At 40.0% G+C, this 19,198-nt stretch overlaps 1 protein-coding gene across 5 annotated transcripts in view; it reads left to right on the top strand.

The window, feature by feature from the left end:
* MLF1 (myeloid leukemia factor 1) overlaps positions 1-19,198 on the top strand; it is a 59,781-nt gene that overhangs the window by 3,561 nt on the left and 37,022 nt on the right. For 2 of the 5 annotated variants that reach the window (XM_077290679.1, XM_077290678.1), the window contains exons 2-3: positions 11,885-12,041; positions 12,979-13,023. In XM_077290679.1, the coding sequence (XP_077146794.1) occupies positions 11,885-12,041; positions 12,979-13,023 (202 nt within the window). Of the gene's footprint in view, positions 1-8,404; positions 8,526-11,884; positions 12,042-12,978; positions 13,024-19,198 lie in introns of all 5 variants that reach the window. The other 3 variants (XM_077290676.1, XM_077290677.1, XM_077290680.1) reach the window with 3 other exon arrangements.

Below are 19,198 nucleotides of genomic sequence, written 5' to 3'. Positions count from 1 at the left end.
ACCGGTCATGCTGCAGGCTGTTGCAGACAGCAGATCGCTCTCCACGGCGTCTCCAGACTGTCACGTCTGTCACATGTGCACAGTGTGAACCTGCTCTTTTCCATGAAGAGCACAGGGTGCCAATATTGAATCTGCCAATCTTGGTGTTTTCTGGCAAATGCCAATCGCCCTGCACAGTGTTGGGCTGTCAGCACAACATCCACTTGTGGACGTCGGGCACTCAGACCACCCTCAGGAAGTCTGTTTCTGACAGTTTTAGAAGACACATGGATGTTAGTGGCTTGCTGGAGGTCATTTTGTAGGGCTCTGGCACTGCTCCTCCTGTTCCTCCTTGCACAAAGGAGGAGATAGCGTTTCTGCTGCTGGGTTTTTGCCCTCCTACGGCCCCCGCCTCCTGATGTACTGGTATGTCTCCTGGTATCTGCTTCATCCTCTGGACACTGTGCTGACAGACACAGCTACCCTTCTTGCCACAGCTCGCATTGATGTGCCATCCTGGATGAGCTTCACTTCCTGAGCAACTTCTGTAGGTTGTAGATACCGCCTCATGCTACTGTACAGTACCTCTAGGGGTGTGAGCAATGACAAAATGTAAGAGTGACCAAAACAGCCAAAAAGGATGAGAACAGAGAAATGGTCTGTGGTCACCCCCTGCAGAACTACTCCTTTATAGAGGTTGTCTTGATAATTGCCTATAATTTCTACCTGTTGTCTGTTCCATTTGCACAACAGCAGGAGAAATTGATTCCCAATCTGTGTTGCTTCATAACTGGACAGGTTGATATCACAGAAGTGTGATTGACATGGAATTACATTGTGTTAAGTGTTCCCTTTATTTTTTGAGAAGATATCAGAATATGAAATAGGAACAATGTCCTTCCATATTTCAAAAATATAAAACTTGGATCGGCCTGCATTGAATGTGTCGTCTAGTCACATGAAAACTTAGATACTTGTGTTGAAATGCAAATTAAAGGTATTCCTCACTGCTCACTATAACACCCGAAGAGCTCACTGTAAGCACCCATCCAATGTGGGAGCGGTGCTGGACAACCCCTATAAACCTATTGATATGTTTTCAATTTTATGGTAATTATCCCAATGTTCTCAATTTAGTGCCTGTTTCGCTTTAGGGTTTATTCTGACATAGAGCTCCACTCCCTCCTGTGATGGCACCTGACCAGTCCTGTGTGTGAGAGGGGTGGGCTATCCGATCCGGCTCATTGTGATAGCTAAGCTAGTCGTCAGCCAGTCCCCTTCATGTATGTGACTTCTTATGGTCAACATTCAAAAACGGAGAAGCTGCCGTTCTGTCAGAACGAGCCCAGAAGTGAATACCAATACGTGTAATCAGTTTGCTGGGTTTTTTTTCTATTTTTTGTCTGGCTGAACAACCCCTTATAAAAAAAGTAATCTTTATTGTAAGAAAATAAATTGTTGCATGTACACATGTTAAGAAGAAAGAAAAGTTAATTTGGCCATCGTTGGACTGGACCAGTAATCCTAGAAGGACAGCTGAGTGCCCCATTATAAAGGGTCAAAATTGGTGCATAAACATTATAAGGCTACATTCACACGAGCAGTGTAAATGTCGGTGTGCTGTCTTTTTAGTTTGTGCTTTTTTGGAAAGCGCACTGATCCAGTGTTTGTATGATCCATACACATCAGTTTTTAAAAAATTAATCTCAACATGGCGCTTTATTCTGGTGCATGGTTTTCACGGTTAGACCTTAACCCTTTAGAGTCTATGAGGCTATTCACATCTCTGTGCGTTTTTTGCAGACTGCACGGTGGATAAGAAAGCAGAGACATGGTTGTTTTTGATCAGAATTACAGATCAAACTTGCCCATTCCAATAAATGTGTCCATGATGGAACCGGACAGCATATAGATGCCATGCCTGTGTGATCTTTGTTTCTACTCTTTAATGGATAGCAGAAGGAAGATTGCGCGCCACACTGATGGTAGAAATGGACAAACAGACCAAAAATGGATAAGATTGGATCTAGCAAGCAAGTAAAAAAGGTCACTTTTTCATATGAAAGGAAAAAAAAAATCTCATACTAGTTTTACAAAAATGTCAACTGTCATAAGATGCGCCAAATTGATGAAAATGTCAGATTAATTCATTAATTGCCTATTAACTGCTCATTTCTACTGAGCTTAGCGCAGTGTTACATATTCCGCTTTTCTTTGTATTTTGAACTTACATAATTTTGTAGTATTTATTTATTACTTCATCATGTTATATTTGTTACTTTTATGTTAGTATTAGACATTTTTTATGTTCAAAAATGTCTCACTGTCATTTCTGCCTAAATGTGAATATAAACAGCGCTTTGTGCACCCACCACATCACACTGTAATGCAACTGCAAGGCAGTGCACGCAACCTCCACCAGGGGGCATAGGTAAGGGGAATAAGGTAGCACTCACTGTGCAGCACCAAAGTGTAAAGAGTGGAGTGCCACTAGGAGGCAGCAAAGACATCAGACAGGCTGGTCAGCAACAAACAGGAAGATGAAGTACCAGAGGTCACAGCAATGCATGTGGTCAGAGACTAGCCAGAAATCGGAACCAGATGGGATCCAAAACGTGAGACAGAAGACTTGTTCGGTGTATGAGCCAAAGAGTCAAAGCCAGACGAGAAACATAGTAACAGAGATGGAAAGCAGGAGGCGGGGTTCATAATTCAAGCCGAGTCATACACTGTAGGGAACCATCAAACACACTAAGACAGGGATGGGGAACGGGTGAGGCACAAATAAGAGTAGTCAGAGGCAGAAGGATCCCTAGGGTATATGGGTCAGTTGCTCAAGCCAGAGACTGGAACTATCACTGACAAATGCTACCAGAAATGGCACCAATAGATAGCCACCCACGAACCAAAGAGAGGCGGGAAAGGTTAACCCCACCATAACCAGGCCGGGAAAGAAAAGCAAGAAGCAAACCCCGACCTGGATCATGACACACATTTGATCAAGACCCCGATCCGGAGCCGAAAACCAGTTTGTGATTTTTTATTTTTTTTTCAAACCCTAAGTAAAAGGTATTTAATTTTAATTACCGCATCCTCCCCAACTCCATTGGCAGCGCACCAACACAACTTTCTATGTTTTTATTTCTCCTGGCTCTATTGTACCGAGGATATTGTTGGGTGCTGCTCCTCACCGCCTCTACTCCCAAGTGCTACACCCCTCACCTTTGGATTTATCAGCCATTGGAGCACTATCCCCGCTCATTTTTTAGTATTCTAGCACAAGTCACAGATGCCCTGTAAAGAAAAAGTATCTTTTCTAAATATATTGTGCCCAGATTCACTGCGACTTCTACATTGGTGTAATGGATCAGGACGAGCTCTTCATTGTCAGTATCTGCTGTTTATGAACATGATGTTGTTGTTTTACCTGATAAATGGTGGAAACCTGATATTGTAACTTGTAGCCCGGACTGTGCTGAAATGCAGACACTTTAATTGGAATAGAGGATGACGATGGTGTAGAAAGGAGTAAATATACCAAAGCCTGGCGGGAGGTCACCGTGGCCTCACGGTAACCTTAGAAGTAAGTGGAAGATGTGTTCTAAGTATAACGTGGATTGAGCGTGTTGATAGAAGAGTTTAAGCAGTGTACTGTAGGGGTTTTGGACTCGCATGCAAGATCGTCTGTTGGATAAATCCATGTAAAGCCCCTTCTAAACATGTGCAAGGAGAACACCGTACAGTACCTAGAAATCTAGTTGTGCTCCATGGCAGCCGGGTGTACTGGTTATCTTTTTAGTACAGGTGTCTAATATTAGTGTTGAACTTTTATTGAAACTTTGCCTGGGATAACTTGCATTATACTATTAGTTCTCGGCCGGTACGGACTGGGGTTGAAATTCAGCTCTGGCATTTGAAATGACACAGGCCCATGCTTTCCCTATCCCAAAGCTATTATTACCCTGCGTGGAGGAAAGCAAGATTTACTACAAGACCAGTATTTCTAATGCCTCCATCACAACTCCTAACAGTATGGATGTCTTGAGAACACCGATTCTGTTAACAATGTAGCAGACAAGGCAGCCCACGACCAGACAGGCCCTTCTGGCATTTGCCAGATGGCCAGTCCGGCCCTGGTTCTTGGTGATATGGAGGCAGTATGAAAACAGTAATGTCACATTACCCTGTGTGATGACACTGCCACAGTTATAGTAATTATTATCATGTAACGTTTGTGTTGTGTTTAGCATCCTGAAAGATGAATATTACATACATCACTAGTTTAACCCCCAATCGGACACTGCCAATTTTTTTGCTCTTTTCATTTTTTTTCATCCCTTTTACCATATAGTGTATAGAGAAATGATAAAAACTGTAAAATAGTAACCCCCTATAGTTTTCTTGTCTTGGGGTTTCATTTTTACAGCAAGAAGTGTGCAGTATGGATAACCTGGGAACATGATTCTTCAAGTCAGTGTGGTTACAACAATACCAAACATTTATAGTCTTTTTTGTTTTGTTTTGTTTTGTTTTTACTTTTACTGTTTCAGTGGTTTCAAGAACTTTTTTTTTTTTTTTAATTTCTGAGTATGGAGCTGTGTGAAGGCTTGTTTTTAGTTTATAGCAGTGGAATCACTTTGGAATGTCTGCTATATATATTTTTTTTTATTTCATTTTTCCTGGTGGCTGAAGTGACAAAAAAATGGCAATTTTGATTTTTTTTTTGTTTTTCAACTTTTATCGTATGCACTAAACAATTTTAAATTTCTATCAGGCTATCACAGACACCACCAATACTGAATATGTACATTTTTTATTCTTACTTTTTTTTTCATTGGGGAGGAAAGGGGGTAATTTGAATTATTATTATTCCTTTTATTTTAATATTTTTACAAACAATTGTTACTTTTAACTTTATTAGTTTCCACTTGACTTGAAATTGTGATCTTTCTAGTTCTATACACTAAAATACTATTGCTTTGCATTATATAGTCCTCCTAACCATGGTCTCCTATGACAAGGCAGCAGGCTTCACAAATGTCCCAACATAATGCAGGCCTTCAGCGGATCTCCACTTGCCAGGGCAACCCATCGGCACCATGCAATCCCAACAGAATCGTTCAGCCTTAATGCTGCTATCAGTGATTGACAGGGACATTTGAGGGCTTAATACCAGCGATCAGATCTAGCTCTAGTCACTGCTCTTAGAGGCAGACGCTGGCTGTGCACCTGGCAGTTCCAGAACCCACTCAGCATACCCTGACCGACTCCATGATGGAGATATCTGTAATTGAGGCTTTAGGGAATAAAGTGTCCCTGTAGGTTAAAGGTGTCCAGTGAAAACAAAGTATAACATATCTAAAGGACAGGTGATAACTTATTGATGATTGGAGGTCCGACTCCTGGGACCTGCACCGATCGATGGGACAAGCCTTTGGTTGCACATGCTGAACCAGCCGGTGCTCCATTCATTCCCTATGGGGCTGCCGAGTGCAGAGGTGACTGTCAGCTTAAGTCCCGGGGCTGCTTACAGTGCTGTGATCGGTGACTGTGGCCACGCTGGCCTGACGGTATCGGACTATTCCAGATATTGCCAGTACAGGGTCTCTTTTCTCTACATTATGCTGCTCTCAGAATAGGTAGGAAAAGCTTGGTGACAGATTCCCGTTAAAGCTAACCCAATGACAATACATTTGTGACGTCGCGAGTACGGTCACCGCTAACAGCACTTGAAATAGAACTTGTCAGATTCTCCATCAAAAACTACTACTACATCATGTCAAATCCTATTTTCTAATAGTCTTTTAAGCGGCACAGTAACATTGCTATCTTTTAAAAGTTTAAGTTTTAATGAAATTGCTCGGCATATACAAATAAGTTTGGTGCAGCATCTCTTCCCCTGACTAGTCCTGCATCCGATCCTCTAATCATACACCCCTCACATGACTCACATCCTCTATGTAGGACTCCTGAAAAATAATGCTTCAGGTGAGTATTTATTTGTTGCTGATAGGTGAAGCGACAATTTAAAGATGTTTCGGCTTTATCATATAGTCGCCTTTTCCAGTAAGCATCATGCAGTGACACAGGATTGTCTGCATTCTCCACTGCGCCACCAATGACTCAAGCCCGTATTCCCTGGAGATCGGCTCCTCCTTAACCCATTGCTTACACTGGACATTGACTCCACCGGGGTTTAATATGCTCTATGACATATTTAATTGCGGTGACACAACTTACCTGGTTTTCCCATGATGCTTATTTTTCTTGTACGTGTGCAGTGATTTTTTTTTTCTGAACTTATGCCTATGGGACCTTTGGTTCCTTTCACTAGCACCGTTTTACAAAAAGTCGAGTGCTAAGTTAACCATTTGTCTTTCCTATTCCTGGAAATCTTGCGCATGAGGTTTCAGCAGTCCTACCATGATGTGGATGACCATCACGCCTGGGGAACATGATCAGGGCTAATCCTGACTTATTTGCATCTGTCAAACAGCAGATTAAAATGTAATTTCTAAAATATTGTAATTAGTAAAATATAGCAATCTTATTGTACCACTTAAAAAACCTTACACAGGTTCCAACTCTGTAGTATCAGAAGTGTTCTTTCCGTGCCAGCCAATTCAACCTAACGATATTCCATTGACTACTGTGTGTATGGCATAAGGCCATGTTGATACAATAGTATAATGAAGTAAACGCTGTCAAGATAGATTGAAGCAATTAATTAACATGGAATAGCATTTTGTATGTATTTAGGAGGGCACAGCTTCTGAAGAACCCATAGGTGTAGAACAAGCAATATAATATGGGAAGGACTAGTGTGAAAAGGGTAGTGCTAGGAGGATAACCTACGAGTTATTTCTCTGTTGTTGGGAAAGCCTGGCAACATCTATGGGAAAGCAGTGAAAGCGTTTAGGTACATTGCAATTATATTTACTTTTGGTGGGAAGACGTTCACGTTGTGCTGACTCTTTTCAGTTTGTCGGCCCTCTTCCATGTTTAGAGGGGCTATGCTCAGTCCGGCTTGACGTTGCCTAAAGCACTAGCATTTCCTTGGACAATCGTAGGGGATTGAGCCCTGGAACTTATTCTCGTTCTGATTTGATGGTTTCATGACCTCATCAGCTGGATGAATGTTCCTTAAAATTGATTTTCTTTCATGTCTGTGTCGGAATCTCATTATTCTTTCAGTGGTATGTTGGAAAATTGGCCAGCGCTGTGTGAAATCTCTGGGACAGCTTCAATGTGCAATATACAGCAGATTCTGCCAGGCATCTTTTTATGAAGGAATGATACAATATGTGACCGATCATATGAAATCACTCTTTGATATATCGTGCTTGTGGCTAATCATTTTGCCACACCGTCTTCCCCTTATGTAACGTTTTCTTTCAGGCTTTGATGTCATATTTTTGTGTTTTTATGTAAATGAACACTTTGTAAAACAACTTTGTAGACTTTCAAAACTTCAGCCAAGTATTAGAGGGAATAAATATTTCTTATGGTAAAGCCTCTGCCCAGTCTCCTCTCTTTGGCTTCCCTTCATTAATTCTGGCACTACATCTTGCATAATTCATGAGAATAAGGTTAAGAATCCATCTTTTAATCTTCCCTTACAACTCATCCATTTGTCTCTATTTCCGAAGCGTTAATGTCCAGGGGAACAAAAAAGAGAGAATCGTTCATGAACATCTAAATTACATTTTTCACTTTGCTTTTTGGCCACCCTAAAAATAAATGCCCACTGGACACTATGTACCCCATTGTGCACCCACCTATTATACCCAGGCTAGCCTGGCAGGGATCCAGACAGACTATTTTAGTTGACAAAAAAATATCATTTTGCTTTTATGTGGCCAATTAGTGTAAATGCTTTCAACATTTTAGATGTAATAATGTTAATTTTATTTTTAATTTGGCAACCAAAATATATCACTTGGCTACTAAATATTTCAATTCAAAGCCCAAACCAATCTTTTTAGCCCAAAAGCCATCCAGGGTACAGTGATAATGATATTATTCTTGAGAGCAAGGTTACATTTTATGACAAAGTGAAGTTTTAATGGCCAGGTTTTTATATGGTTTTGGAAATTAAATAGTGTTTACCTTAAAATAAACCAGATTTCATGTCTGGACATGTTTGTCACAGGTTCTTGGAACCATGAGTCTGCACCTACTAAAAATATATTCGTCACAATTCTTTAATTATCACTTGCCTGAGAAAAGCAACACGGTAATCTAATATAGAGCAGCCACTTGTTTAGTCAGTATTTTCTTGCGTCTGTGATTTCCACGGATATTTCTTGCTTTCATAAGAGGCTTTTCTTTTTTTAATGAAAGACATTGATAAATTTAAAAAAACGTTATAGGGTATGGTCATACACAGAAGATTACCTATAGATATTTCTGCATATCTGAATAGGATTTGTAAAAAGTCACACGTGCTGCAGAAAGGTGATGACACTCCCTGAGGAAGCGCTCTGCGAAACACAAGTTGGAGTATGCGGCAGAGGAGCAGTGGAACATAACACCAAGGAATTTGGGTCTGTATTGTTTTACGAATTAGGTGATAACAGAATACACTATTGCACTACTAGAGAAAAAATTGCACCGTCAGGTTTGGAGTGATTGTAGATATAATAGAAGCAGTGTTAAAATGAGGTCACATATGTGGAGAGAACAGACATGGACATAGGATGGGGAATCAATGAGTGACACGGGTGTATTCAATATACAAATGCCGTGGTCTAGTGCACCAGCTGGCTATAGATGTCTCTACCGATTGTTGGAAAGTAACGTGCCCAAAATGGATAAAATTATTAGGATTCAAGGAATCCAATTGCCCAAGGGTGTCCCCCGATCAGCCACAGGGAAACTGATGTAAGTTGGGTACTTGCTGATATCAGTCCTCCAGCGCCCAATTCGGCGTTCAAGCAAGGTCCTGGTAGGGATATGTCCGACTGATCTCGGTAAGCACCTTACTTCCTTGAGTAATGTATCAATCTGGTATATTGTATATCTGTTGGGATCCATTATTAGTATTATTAGTACATTCTCTGCTGTTCTATACTTACATTTATACACATGTATTGTTTTGTATATTAATAATGTTTGGTAATGACACCTTTATTGGATGTTCATTCTAGACACTGATGTAATTTAGTGGGCAGTGGTCCATAAACTTTGTTTCTCACTGCCCCTCCGCCTCCTTACTTGCATTATTATCTTTTTTTTGTACAAGTCTTCAGTGTGTTTGATAAATTTGTATATCAATAATGCATGAATTTCTTTATTTGTGTTTTTCATTAGTTATTTGCCCTTCGTAGGTTCTATTTTTCGGTATTTCAAATACTGAACTGTCTGACTATAGTAACCAATATGTATTTGTATTTAGGAGGTTGTGAATAAGCTACTTGGTAGAGGGTCCTCACAAACGTCATCTTTGGAGCACTAGATTGCGTTCCCATGTAGCCATATGGTCTTTGAGCTTAGCTGCACCATTTGTTTGTTTGGGTTTGTGCACACATTGGTTTTTGGTGCAGAAAAATGTGATGCAAATACTCAGTGTTGGTAGGAAAATGCTGCTTAATATATGTGACTTTTTGATGTTTTTTCACATTTATTTAGGTGAAAAACGCTCCAAAAACACTAAAATAAAATCTGCATGATGCAGATGCTTCAAATCCTCAAGGAAAAATAAGGAGTGTGTGAACAAGCCCTATTAGGGAAAATGTTCAGTGGATGGAACCAGCAAAAAAACTACAGTTGTTACTGTTGCCTTGTGGCATCTGGGTTCTCAGTCTGTAAATTGCATGCTTTTCATCCCACAATACCAAACATACACTTGGTCACTAAAATTTTCCTTTATGTTGTGAGTTGAAATGGGGAGAGGAAATGATGAAAATGTCTGCACGGTGTTTTGGAATATGTTGATATTCTATGGGACTCACTATTGTTTTTATTTGCATTACCAATATTTCCACTATAATCTGTTGTTTTTTTTATAACTGTTATTCACTTTTTTGTCTCATACTCAGGTGAAATAAGCAATTTTTTAAGTAAATATATTTCTAAAGGCGCTCTTGACATGAAATTCTCACCAGTTGTCTGTAACAGCTCATCCAATGTACACTGGCAAAGAAATCAAACCATAGACGTCCTTGAATGATGTGTAATAATGAAAAATGATAAGGAAAAATAATTGAAAAAAATGAAGAGGAGAAAAAAAGCCATGGAAAGTTATGACACGATCTGAAATCTATAAGTAATTAGAAACCAATCCTACCATTTAGTGAAAAATATCAGCTGGTTTATATATAGCTGATGGCCTATAAAAAGGTGTCTCATTGCCAAGGTGCCACACAAGAAACATATCATGATGGGTAAAACCAGTGAGCTGTCTCAAGACCATTGCAACCTTCTTGTTGCAAAACGTACTGATGGCATTGGTTACAGAATAATTTATAAACTACTGAAGATTCCAGTGAGCACTGTTGGGGCCATAATCCGGAAGTGGAAAGAAAATCATTTCACCATAAACCAGCCATGACTAGGAGCTTGCCACTAGATTTCAGACAGAGGAGTGACAAGAATAATTAGAAGAGTTGCCCAAGAGCCAAGGTCCACTTGTGGAGAGCTACAGAACCTGGAATTAGCAGGTACAATTGTTTCAAAGAAAACTATAAGTAATGCACTTAACCTCCATGGCATGTATGCATGCTCCCCATGAAAGACTCCATAGCTGTACAAAAAACATGTGCAAACGCGTTTAAAGTTTGCTCAACAACATGTAGACAAACCTATGAAATACTGGGGGGAATATAGTCTGGTCAAATGAGAACAAAGTTAAACTTTTTGGATGCCATAATACAGACCATGTTTGGAGGCCAAATGGCACTGCATATCACCCTGAAACACCATGCCAACAGTGAAGTTTGGAGGTAGGAACATCATGGTGTGGTGCTGTTTTTCAGCATACGGCACTGACAAACATCATGTCATTGAAGAAGGATGGGCAAATATACTGAGACATTCTTGATAAATATCTGACATATATCATAATGATGAAGATGAAACGAGGGTGGACATTTCAACTAGACAATGATCCCAGTTGCACAGCCAAGGTAACTCTCAATTGGTTTCAGAGACAGAAAATAAAGCTGCAAGACTGGCCCGGCCAATCACCTGACGTGAATCCATTAGAAATGGGCCAAAATCATACCTGAGCAATGCGTGTGACTAGTTTCTCCATACACGAGGTGTCTTTAAGCTGTCATTAACAACAAAGGTTTTTGTGCGAAGTATTAAATAAATGTCATAAAGCGTGTTAAATACTTTTTCCCTGTGTTATATCTCATTATTACACATGGACAGCTATGGCTTGATTTCTTTGCCTGTGTGGCTTGGATGGGTTGTAACCAACAATTGGTGAGAATTTCATGTCAAGAGCATGGTGGCTTAGTGGTCAGTTCTGTTTGCTTTGCAGCGCTGGGGTCCTGGACAAGGACAACATCTGCAAGGAGTTTGTATGTTCTCTCCGTGTTTGCGTGGGTTTCCTCCGGGTTCTCCGGTTTCCTCCCACACTCTAAAGACCTACTGATAGGGAATCTAGATTGTGAGCCCCAATGGGGACAATGATAATGTCTGTAAAGTGCTGTGCAATTAATGGCACTATATAAGTGAGTAAAATAAATAGCATCTTTAGAAATATATTTATGTAGAAAATTGATGACATGTTTAATAATTATTTCACACTCTGTATCTGTACATAAGAAAAAATAATTTATTAAAACATTAGTAATATTTATAGTATATTTATAGTAATAAATCTAAAAAGCACACTGATCTCATACATCTTGTAGATTGTACATTGCCACTGATGATAATCCTGCTGTTCTTATAGGGATCCATTCACCGCACACCAAGAACATGTGAGACAGATGATGAGAAGTTTCTCTGATCCTTTTGGCCGCGATCCCTTTTTCAGTATCACAGATGGCAGATCTTCTGGCTGGAGAGGGCAGCAAGGTTCCCAGGTGGCTCTGAGAGAAGATCACAGGGTAAGCGCTCTCTGAGCAGTTCCTCGGATCACACTTCTGTCATCAGCTGAGATTTTATAGTCAGATTCATTACAAAGTGCTGATTGTTACCATAGGTGCGGGTTCTGTAATGCCGGCCCGTGGCTGCCCAGGTTTTAACTTCTCTTTCCTGTGATCTAATCCCCAGCTGTTGCCGGCAGTACCGTTCCTATTATAGAGTAACACTCATTAATACTGTTCTATTAACGGTTTCAGCTACCTAGCGAGGCCAATCATTGCACTCACAGGCACTGCCGTACGAGTTTAGTACTGCTGAGCCCCGGGAACAGATGTCACTTTCTATACCGCTCAGTGTGTAGCTGATAAAAGCAAGCATGGCATTCTTCCATCAGCTATATATAGAATGTCAACTCCGTCCCCTGAAATCAGCCCTCTGCCTCACTTCCATGATTTTCTGTCATAAAAAGTCCAGTATGCAAGACATACTGCAAGTAACAGGTTAATCACAAAGGCAGTACTGTTTGAACCCCCAGGAAAGTTACACCAAGAATAAAGGCACCGCGGGGGCTGGACTTCTGCCAGGTTCACACACTGTAATCTGAACATAGACACCAGCAGCTCAGTAAATGAGCTTCCGAGCCGTGGGCTTTAGAGACTTGTCTTTCTTCGTAAATGCTTGCTCTTTCTACGAAATGATACTTTTCTAATAACTCTACATCATGCCGTCCCCCTGCTTCTCCTACTAGGAATTCATGAAGAAATGGACAGCTGGGTGTTGCCTTTTCCTTTTCAGGGAATGTCCTTACATAGCCTGGTACGACACTGATTGGATAGTTTTATTGTGTAAGGACACACCCTCTACTGGTAACACCCAGTTGTCAGTTGATTCTGAAATCTCCATGTATAAGTCCGTGCTATATGGAAATTTCTCTTGACAACTCCTACTTTTTCTTTCCAGGCCTCAAGTTTGAGTCATATGCCTAGTGCTTCCTTTTCTAGTATGGTCAGTAGTCTGTGACTGCGTCTGGTTTGTGGTCCTGTGTGAAGGCATGATACGTTCCTCTAACACTGGGTTTGGATTTGGAGTGAATGAACATCATTGTACACTGCATGTATTATGGGCTACTTGATTGTACATTTATTAATAAGTAAATATTACATGTTTTTGTCGGCCAACCTCTGCAATGTACATAAAAAGTGGATATACCGTACATACAAATGAAAGGAAACCTGTCAGAAATGGTAACCCACTGCTCAAACCCCCTGCCAATAACCAACATTATTCATATGTATCTGTAGCCCTTTAAAAGATAAATCAATTGATCCATTTATGACCCAAACAGGGAAATTGTGTTTTGAAATTCAGTCTGGTAGTTCCTAGGGGAATGAGGATGCACTTCCAGCTCCTCAGCCTCTGCCATATCACCCATCTAGCTGTACCCTCTCCTGGCTAACCAGCAGATGGTTTCCTCTGGTGTCCCAATGCACCTCAGGACCCCAAAGTGCTGCTTCAGTCTTGAAGGAATGATCTGACTTATCTTTTAAAGGACTACACAGCCATATTATTGGATTGGCACGGGTGGGGTGGTGATCTTCTTATTTTTTCCTCGATCTTACCATTAATGTGGGCAGATCGGCTTTGCCCAGGATGCATGCAAACACTCAATTTTTTTAAAGTTAAAAGTTACCTCTCTTTTGAGTATACACTTTGATATATAAGGGATTCCTCCACTCGTGACCCACATCTATAAGTCAGAAATGTATGAGCGGCTTCCTTTCTGGTGGACTCCAGACTTCTGACTTGGACCTTTGAATGGCTGCCATGTAGTACTACGTTGCCTGAAAGGCCATGGCTTCCTCTGACAAAATAATAGGTGTCTTGGGGTACCAGGAGCAGACCCAGCATGATCAACTGGTCGTCGCAGGAGCCAAACGACAAACCCTAATAGTGCAGATGTTAGTGTGTGAATGGAAGAAATATATTTGTTCCCAACCGATCACGAAGTTACCCATAAATGACCATCGACTGTATAAACCAATTAGATATTTAAAAACTTGCAAATCTGGAATGCAACTCTAGAAGTTTCACTTACTATGTTAATTAAAGAAAATTCTTGGAACCTGTTTTCTCATTGGTGTCAGGTGTCCCTCCAGTGCTGTCTGTCATCCTGTAGTTATATATGTCTGATCTGCTAGCAGTCATGGGTGATGGTCAGACCCACTTTATACCAGGTATCCTCAACATGTAGCAGTGAACATATATTCCCTTAAAACACTTTTAATATTAAATATTCACCTTCCCAGTGAAAAAATGGTAAATACCAAAAAATTAAAAAAGGCCATGAATAAAGTCCTACACAACCCTACAATAGGCCTAGTCTGTACCTGCCTAGATGTGGAGGTTGGCACCCTAAACAACGATTTTTTTTTTGGTGCCCCCACTCAACGAAGACTATCCCTCACTTCCCTATAAAAGATGCTGTGGATGCCCAGAATGCCGGATACCATGATATTGGATGACCAATTAAGTTTACCTATAAAAAACCCTAGGGAATTTCCTTCTTGGTTCCCAATATTTCTTCTTTCTTCATTTCTATTCTATTGAGAAATTGTTTTCCCACCTATATAGGGTTTTGGTAGGGAAGTGAGGGATAGTCCTCGTTGAGTGGGGACGCCAAAAAATCGTTGTTTAGTGTGCCAACCTCCACATCCAGGCAGGTACAGACTAGGCCTATTGTAGGGTTGTACAACCAAAACAATTCCTCCAACAATAAACTATGATCCTCTTCAAATCTAATAACTAAACACCAATAGAGCAAATGAAATGGCAACACGATCAAAAATTATATAAAAAATATAATATTTACTATAAATAATCAACGAATGAAATAACAAATCTCTCAAGAATAATATCATGTACAACAATTGACATGGGGTACCCTACCCCCAATAAACATGGACAATCAAGAGACAAAACATATAGAGATCTAAGACCTGTGTAACCTGCTATAGACACATTCCTAATGCTCATCTGAAACTGAGGTATAGCCACTGACCACTACCCTGCTACAGACATGGCCGCGGGTAATTACTGGGCTTACCCTATATAGCTGCCTTTAGAGCCATAGAGGCCAAGTTATTTTTCTATAGCCCCCCTATAGATATTAGACAGTCATTACAGGTACTGCGGATCTGTTAGAGAATATATATATATATATATATATATATATATATATATATATATATATATATATATATATATATATACAGTGCCTACAAGTAGTATTCAACCCCCTGCAGATTTAGCAGGTTTAATAAGATGCAAATAAGTTGGAGCCTTCAAACTTCAAACAAGAGCAGGATTTATTAACAGACGCATAAATCTTACAAACCAAAAAGTTTTGTTGCTCAGTTAAATTTTTATAAATTTTAAACATAAAAGTGTGGGTCAATTATTATTCAACCCCTAGGTTTAATATTTTGTGGAATAACCTTTGTTTGCAATTACAGCTAATAATCGTCTTTTATAAGACCTGATCAGGCCGGCACAGGTCTCTGGAGTTATCTTGGCCCACTCCTCCATGCAGATTTTCTCCAAGTTATCTAGGTTCTTTGGGTGTCTCATGTGGACTTTAATCTTGAGCTCCTTCCACAAGTTTTCAATTGGGTTAAGGTCAGGAGACTGACTAGGCCACTGCAACACCTTGATTTTTTGCCTCTTGAACCAGGCCTTGGTTTTCTTGGCTGTGTGCTTTGGATCGTTGTCTTGTTGGAAGATGAAATGATGACCCATCTTAAGATCCTTGATGGAGGAGCGTAGGTTCTTGGCCAAAATCTCCAGGTAGGCCGTGCTATCCATCTTCCCATGGATGCGGACCAGATGGCCAGGCCCCTTGGCTGAGAAACAGCCCCACAGCATGATGCTGCCACCACCATGCTTGACTGTAGGGATGGTATTCTTGGGGTCGTATGCAGTACCATCCAGTCTCCAAACGTCACGTGTGTGGTTGGCACCAAAGATCTCGATCTTGGTTTCATCAAACCAGAGAACCTTGAACCAGTCAGTCTCGGAGTCCTCCAAGTGATCATGAGCAAACTGTAGACGAGCCTTGACATGACGCTTTGAAAGTAAAGGTACCTTACGGGCTCGTCTGGAACGGAGACCATTGCGGTGGAGTACGTTACTTATGGAATTGACTGAAACCAATGTCCCCACTGCCATGAGATCTTCCCAGAGCTCCTTCCTTGTTGTCCTTGGGTTAGCCTTGACTCTTCGGACAAGCCTGGCCTCGACACGGGAGGAAACTTTCAAAGGCTGTCCAGGCCGTGGAAGGCTAACAGTAGTTCCATAAGCCTTCCACTTCCGGATGATGCTCCCAACAGTGGAGACAGGTAGGCCCAACTCCTTGGAAAGGGTTTTGTACCCCTTGCCAGCCTTGTGACCCTCCACGATCTTGTCTCTGATGGCCTTGGAATGCTCCTTTGTCTTTCCCATGTTGACCATGTTTGAGTGCTGTTCACAAGTTTGGGGAGGGTCTTAAATAGTCAGAAAAGGCTGGAAAAAGAGATAATTAATCCAAACATGTGAAGCTCATTGTTCTTTGTGCCTGAACTACTTCTTAATACTTTAGGGGAACCAAACAGAATTCTGGTGGGTTGAGGGGTTGAATAATAAATGACCCTCTGAAAAAACTTTTCCCAATTAAAAAAAAAAATAAACAAAGAAATAACATTCTTTTTTGCTGCAGTGCATTTCACACTTCCAGGCTGATCTACAGTCCAAATGTCACAATGCCAAGTTAATTCCAAATGTGTAAACCTGCCAAATCTGCAGGGGGTTGAATACTACTTGTAGGCACTGTATATATATATATATATATATATATATATATATATATATATATATATATCTCATTTAAACCGACAGAATAACAGTTATTGCCAGCAGAAAAGTTCATACGAGCATTAGGAATGTGTCTATAGCAGGTTACACAGGTCACACAATGTCAATTGATGCACATGATATTATTCTTAAGGGATTTATTATTTCATTCGTTGATTATTTATAATAAATATTACATTTTTTTTATATAATTTTTGATCGTGTTGCTACTTCATTTGCTCTATTGTAGGGTTGTGTAGGGTTTTATTCATGGTCTTTTTTTTTTTTTTTTTCATTTTTTGGTATTTACCATTTTTTTCACCAATGTAATATCTATAATGGCTGCTAGACAGTCCTACATGTAGTGCCTCCATGGGCAACAAGGAAGCAACAGGTTGGATTTTTACATGAATCCCCCAAGATAAGCGGTGACACAGATATTAACATCAAAATATTCAGCTATATTTCTAGAAGCATTTTTTTTTTCGGAGTATTTTACTGTTCTTTAAAATAAATCCATGATTTTCAGTGTAAAACATGGCTTCCTATGGACCTGTAAATGTATGTGATCAGATTTCAACTCTGCACTTATAGTACAGATGTAGCAAACTTTAATTTCACATTTAAAGACTTTTTTTTTTTTTTTTTTTTTTTTACACTAGGGGCCTAAAAACTAACAAGCAGTTACTTCCTAACTACCTGTCTGACCTGCTCAGAGCAGGTGCACCGACCGCTCCTGCCAGTGATTCAGCTGCTCCCTATCAACAGAGCGGTTCTTCTTCTTCCTGGCTGCTCTGTCAAGGGGGTGTGATTTCTGACGTCATGCGGGTTGACCGCCGGCTTTAAAAACTCATTGAAAATGTCAAGTTAAATTAAATTTGTAGCTTCAGCTCATGTAACACATTCAATTTCATGTTAACAGGAATCTGTCAGCACAAAATGACTGTTCAAACAAACCCGAGATGCTCGGTGCACCCTTGGCATGGCCATACAGTTCAATGCACCTGAACACCTACTTGTTTTCTATCTTTCTCCACCCCCTCTTCTTTGGTTGACAGCTTTGGGTTTAAAGGAGCCAGAGAAGGGCTGAGATTGATGAACCGAGTGCCTGTGCTTGGTCTGAACAGTCATTTTGTGTTGACATACTCTCTTTGACATGTCATGGACATGTGTTACGTGACATGATTCTTACATTTACGATGTAGGCCATTTGAATTTTTAGTAGTGTTGTTAAAGACCTGAAACTGGGCAGTAATTGTCACATAAAAAGTAATTTACTGCACATTACTCCATTCTATAAATCACATATTTAGGCTGCAATTGTCTACGCCCTATTACAAAGCGATCAGTTCAAGTTATGTAACATGTTCAAATTATTGGATTTATTAAGCTTTATTAAGGGGGGTCTCAAACGTGTTCTAAATATTGTTATTTAGTCGTATAATGAAAAAATAAAGCACTTTACAACATAAACAATCTTGAGATTGTGTACCGATTTCCAGCTTTTGAGCTAGTTGAGTCGTTGTTCTTGCCAGGACTATTTCCATGGACATGTGCAGATCTTTTATCCTACAATTGTTTCTTTTCTTAGTTTCTTTAACCCTAGAACGCATACCTGGGGCCTCACAGGCCTGCCAGGTTACTTGTTTTCTATGTTCTGTAAAAGTACTTTAGTTAGAATTTTGAAAATCTAGGTAATCCTCAGGTATATAGTTGTCAGTAATTTCCAGTTATTCATATATTTTTATGTTACAGACATTTCGGTATAACAACCTTTTTTTGGGACTACCCCATATTCACACGCCTGGGGCCTTTTAGGCCTGTACTAGGTTTACATGTGATACTCAGTCTTTTTGTCTGTATTGTTGCTGGGGAAGAACTTTTATGACTCTGCTATTGCTGGGAAGAGTGTGGATTCTGCATGACAACATAAAAATAAGAAAAATAAGAAAAAAAAAAAAGAATAAAAATATTACAATGGATAATTACTTTACCAATTTTGAAATGGCCAACTTTTTGCTTCAAAAGCAACTTACACTTGTTGGTACTATGAGGCCAAACCGCCGCGAAATTCATCCAATCTACGAGAGTGTATTCGGTTTCTGCAATCAAGCAACAATGGTGTCTTATAAAGCCAAGAAAGAAAAATCTGTGATATTACTGAGTACAATGCATCATGATGGAAGTATTGACATCAATGACAAGAAAAAAAAACCCTGAAATCATACTGCATTATAATAAGACAAAAGGAGGTGTCGACAAGATGGATGAAATGATTAGAGAGTATTCGTGCAAA

Source organism: Ranitomeya variabilis, chromosome 2, assembly GCF_051348905.1.
Source record: "Ranitomeya variabilis isolate aRanVar5 chromosome 2, aRanVar5.hap1, whole genome shotgun sequence".
Classification (NCBI taxonomy): domain Eukaryota; kingdom Metazoa; phylum Chordata; class Amphibia; order Anura; family Dendrobatidae; genus Ranitomeya; species Ranitomeya variabilis.
Note: the sequence above shows the minus strand (reverse complement) of the source record. Positions and strands in the feature narration are given on the sequence as shown.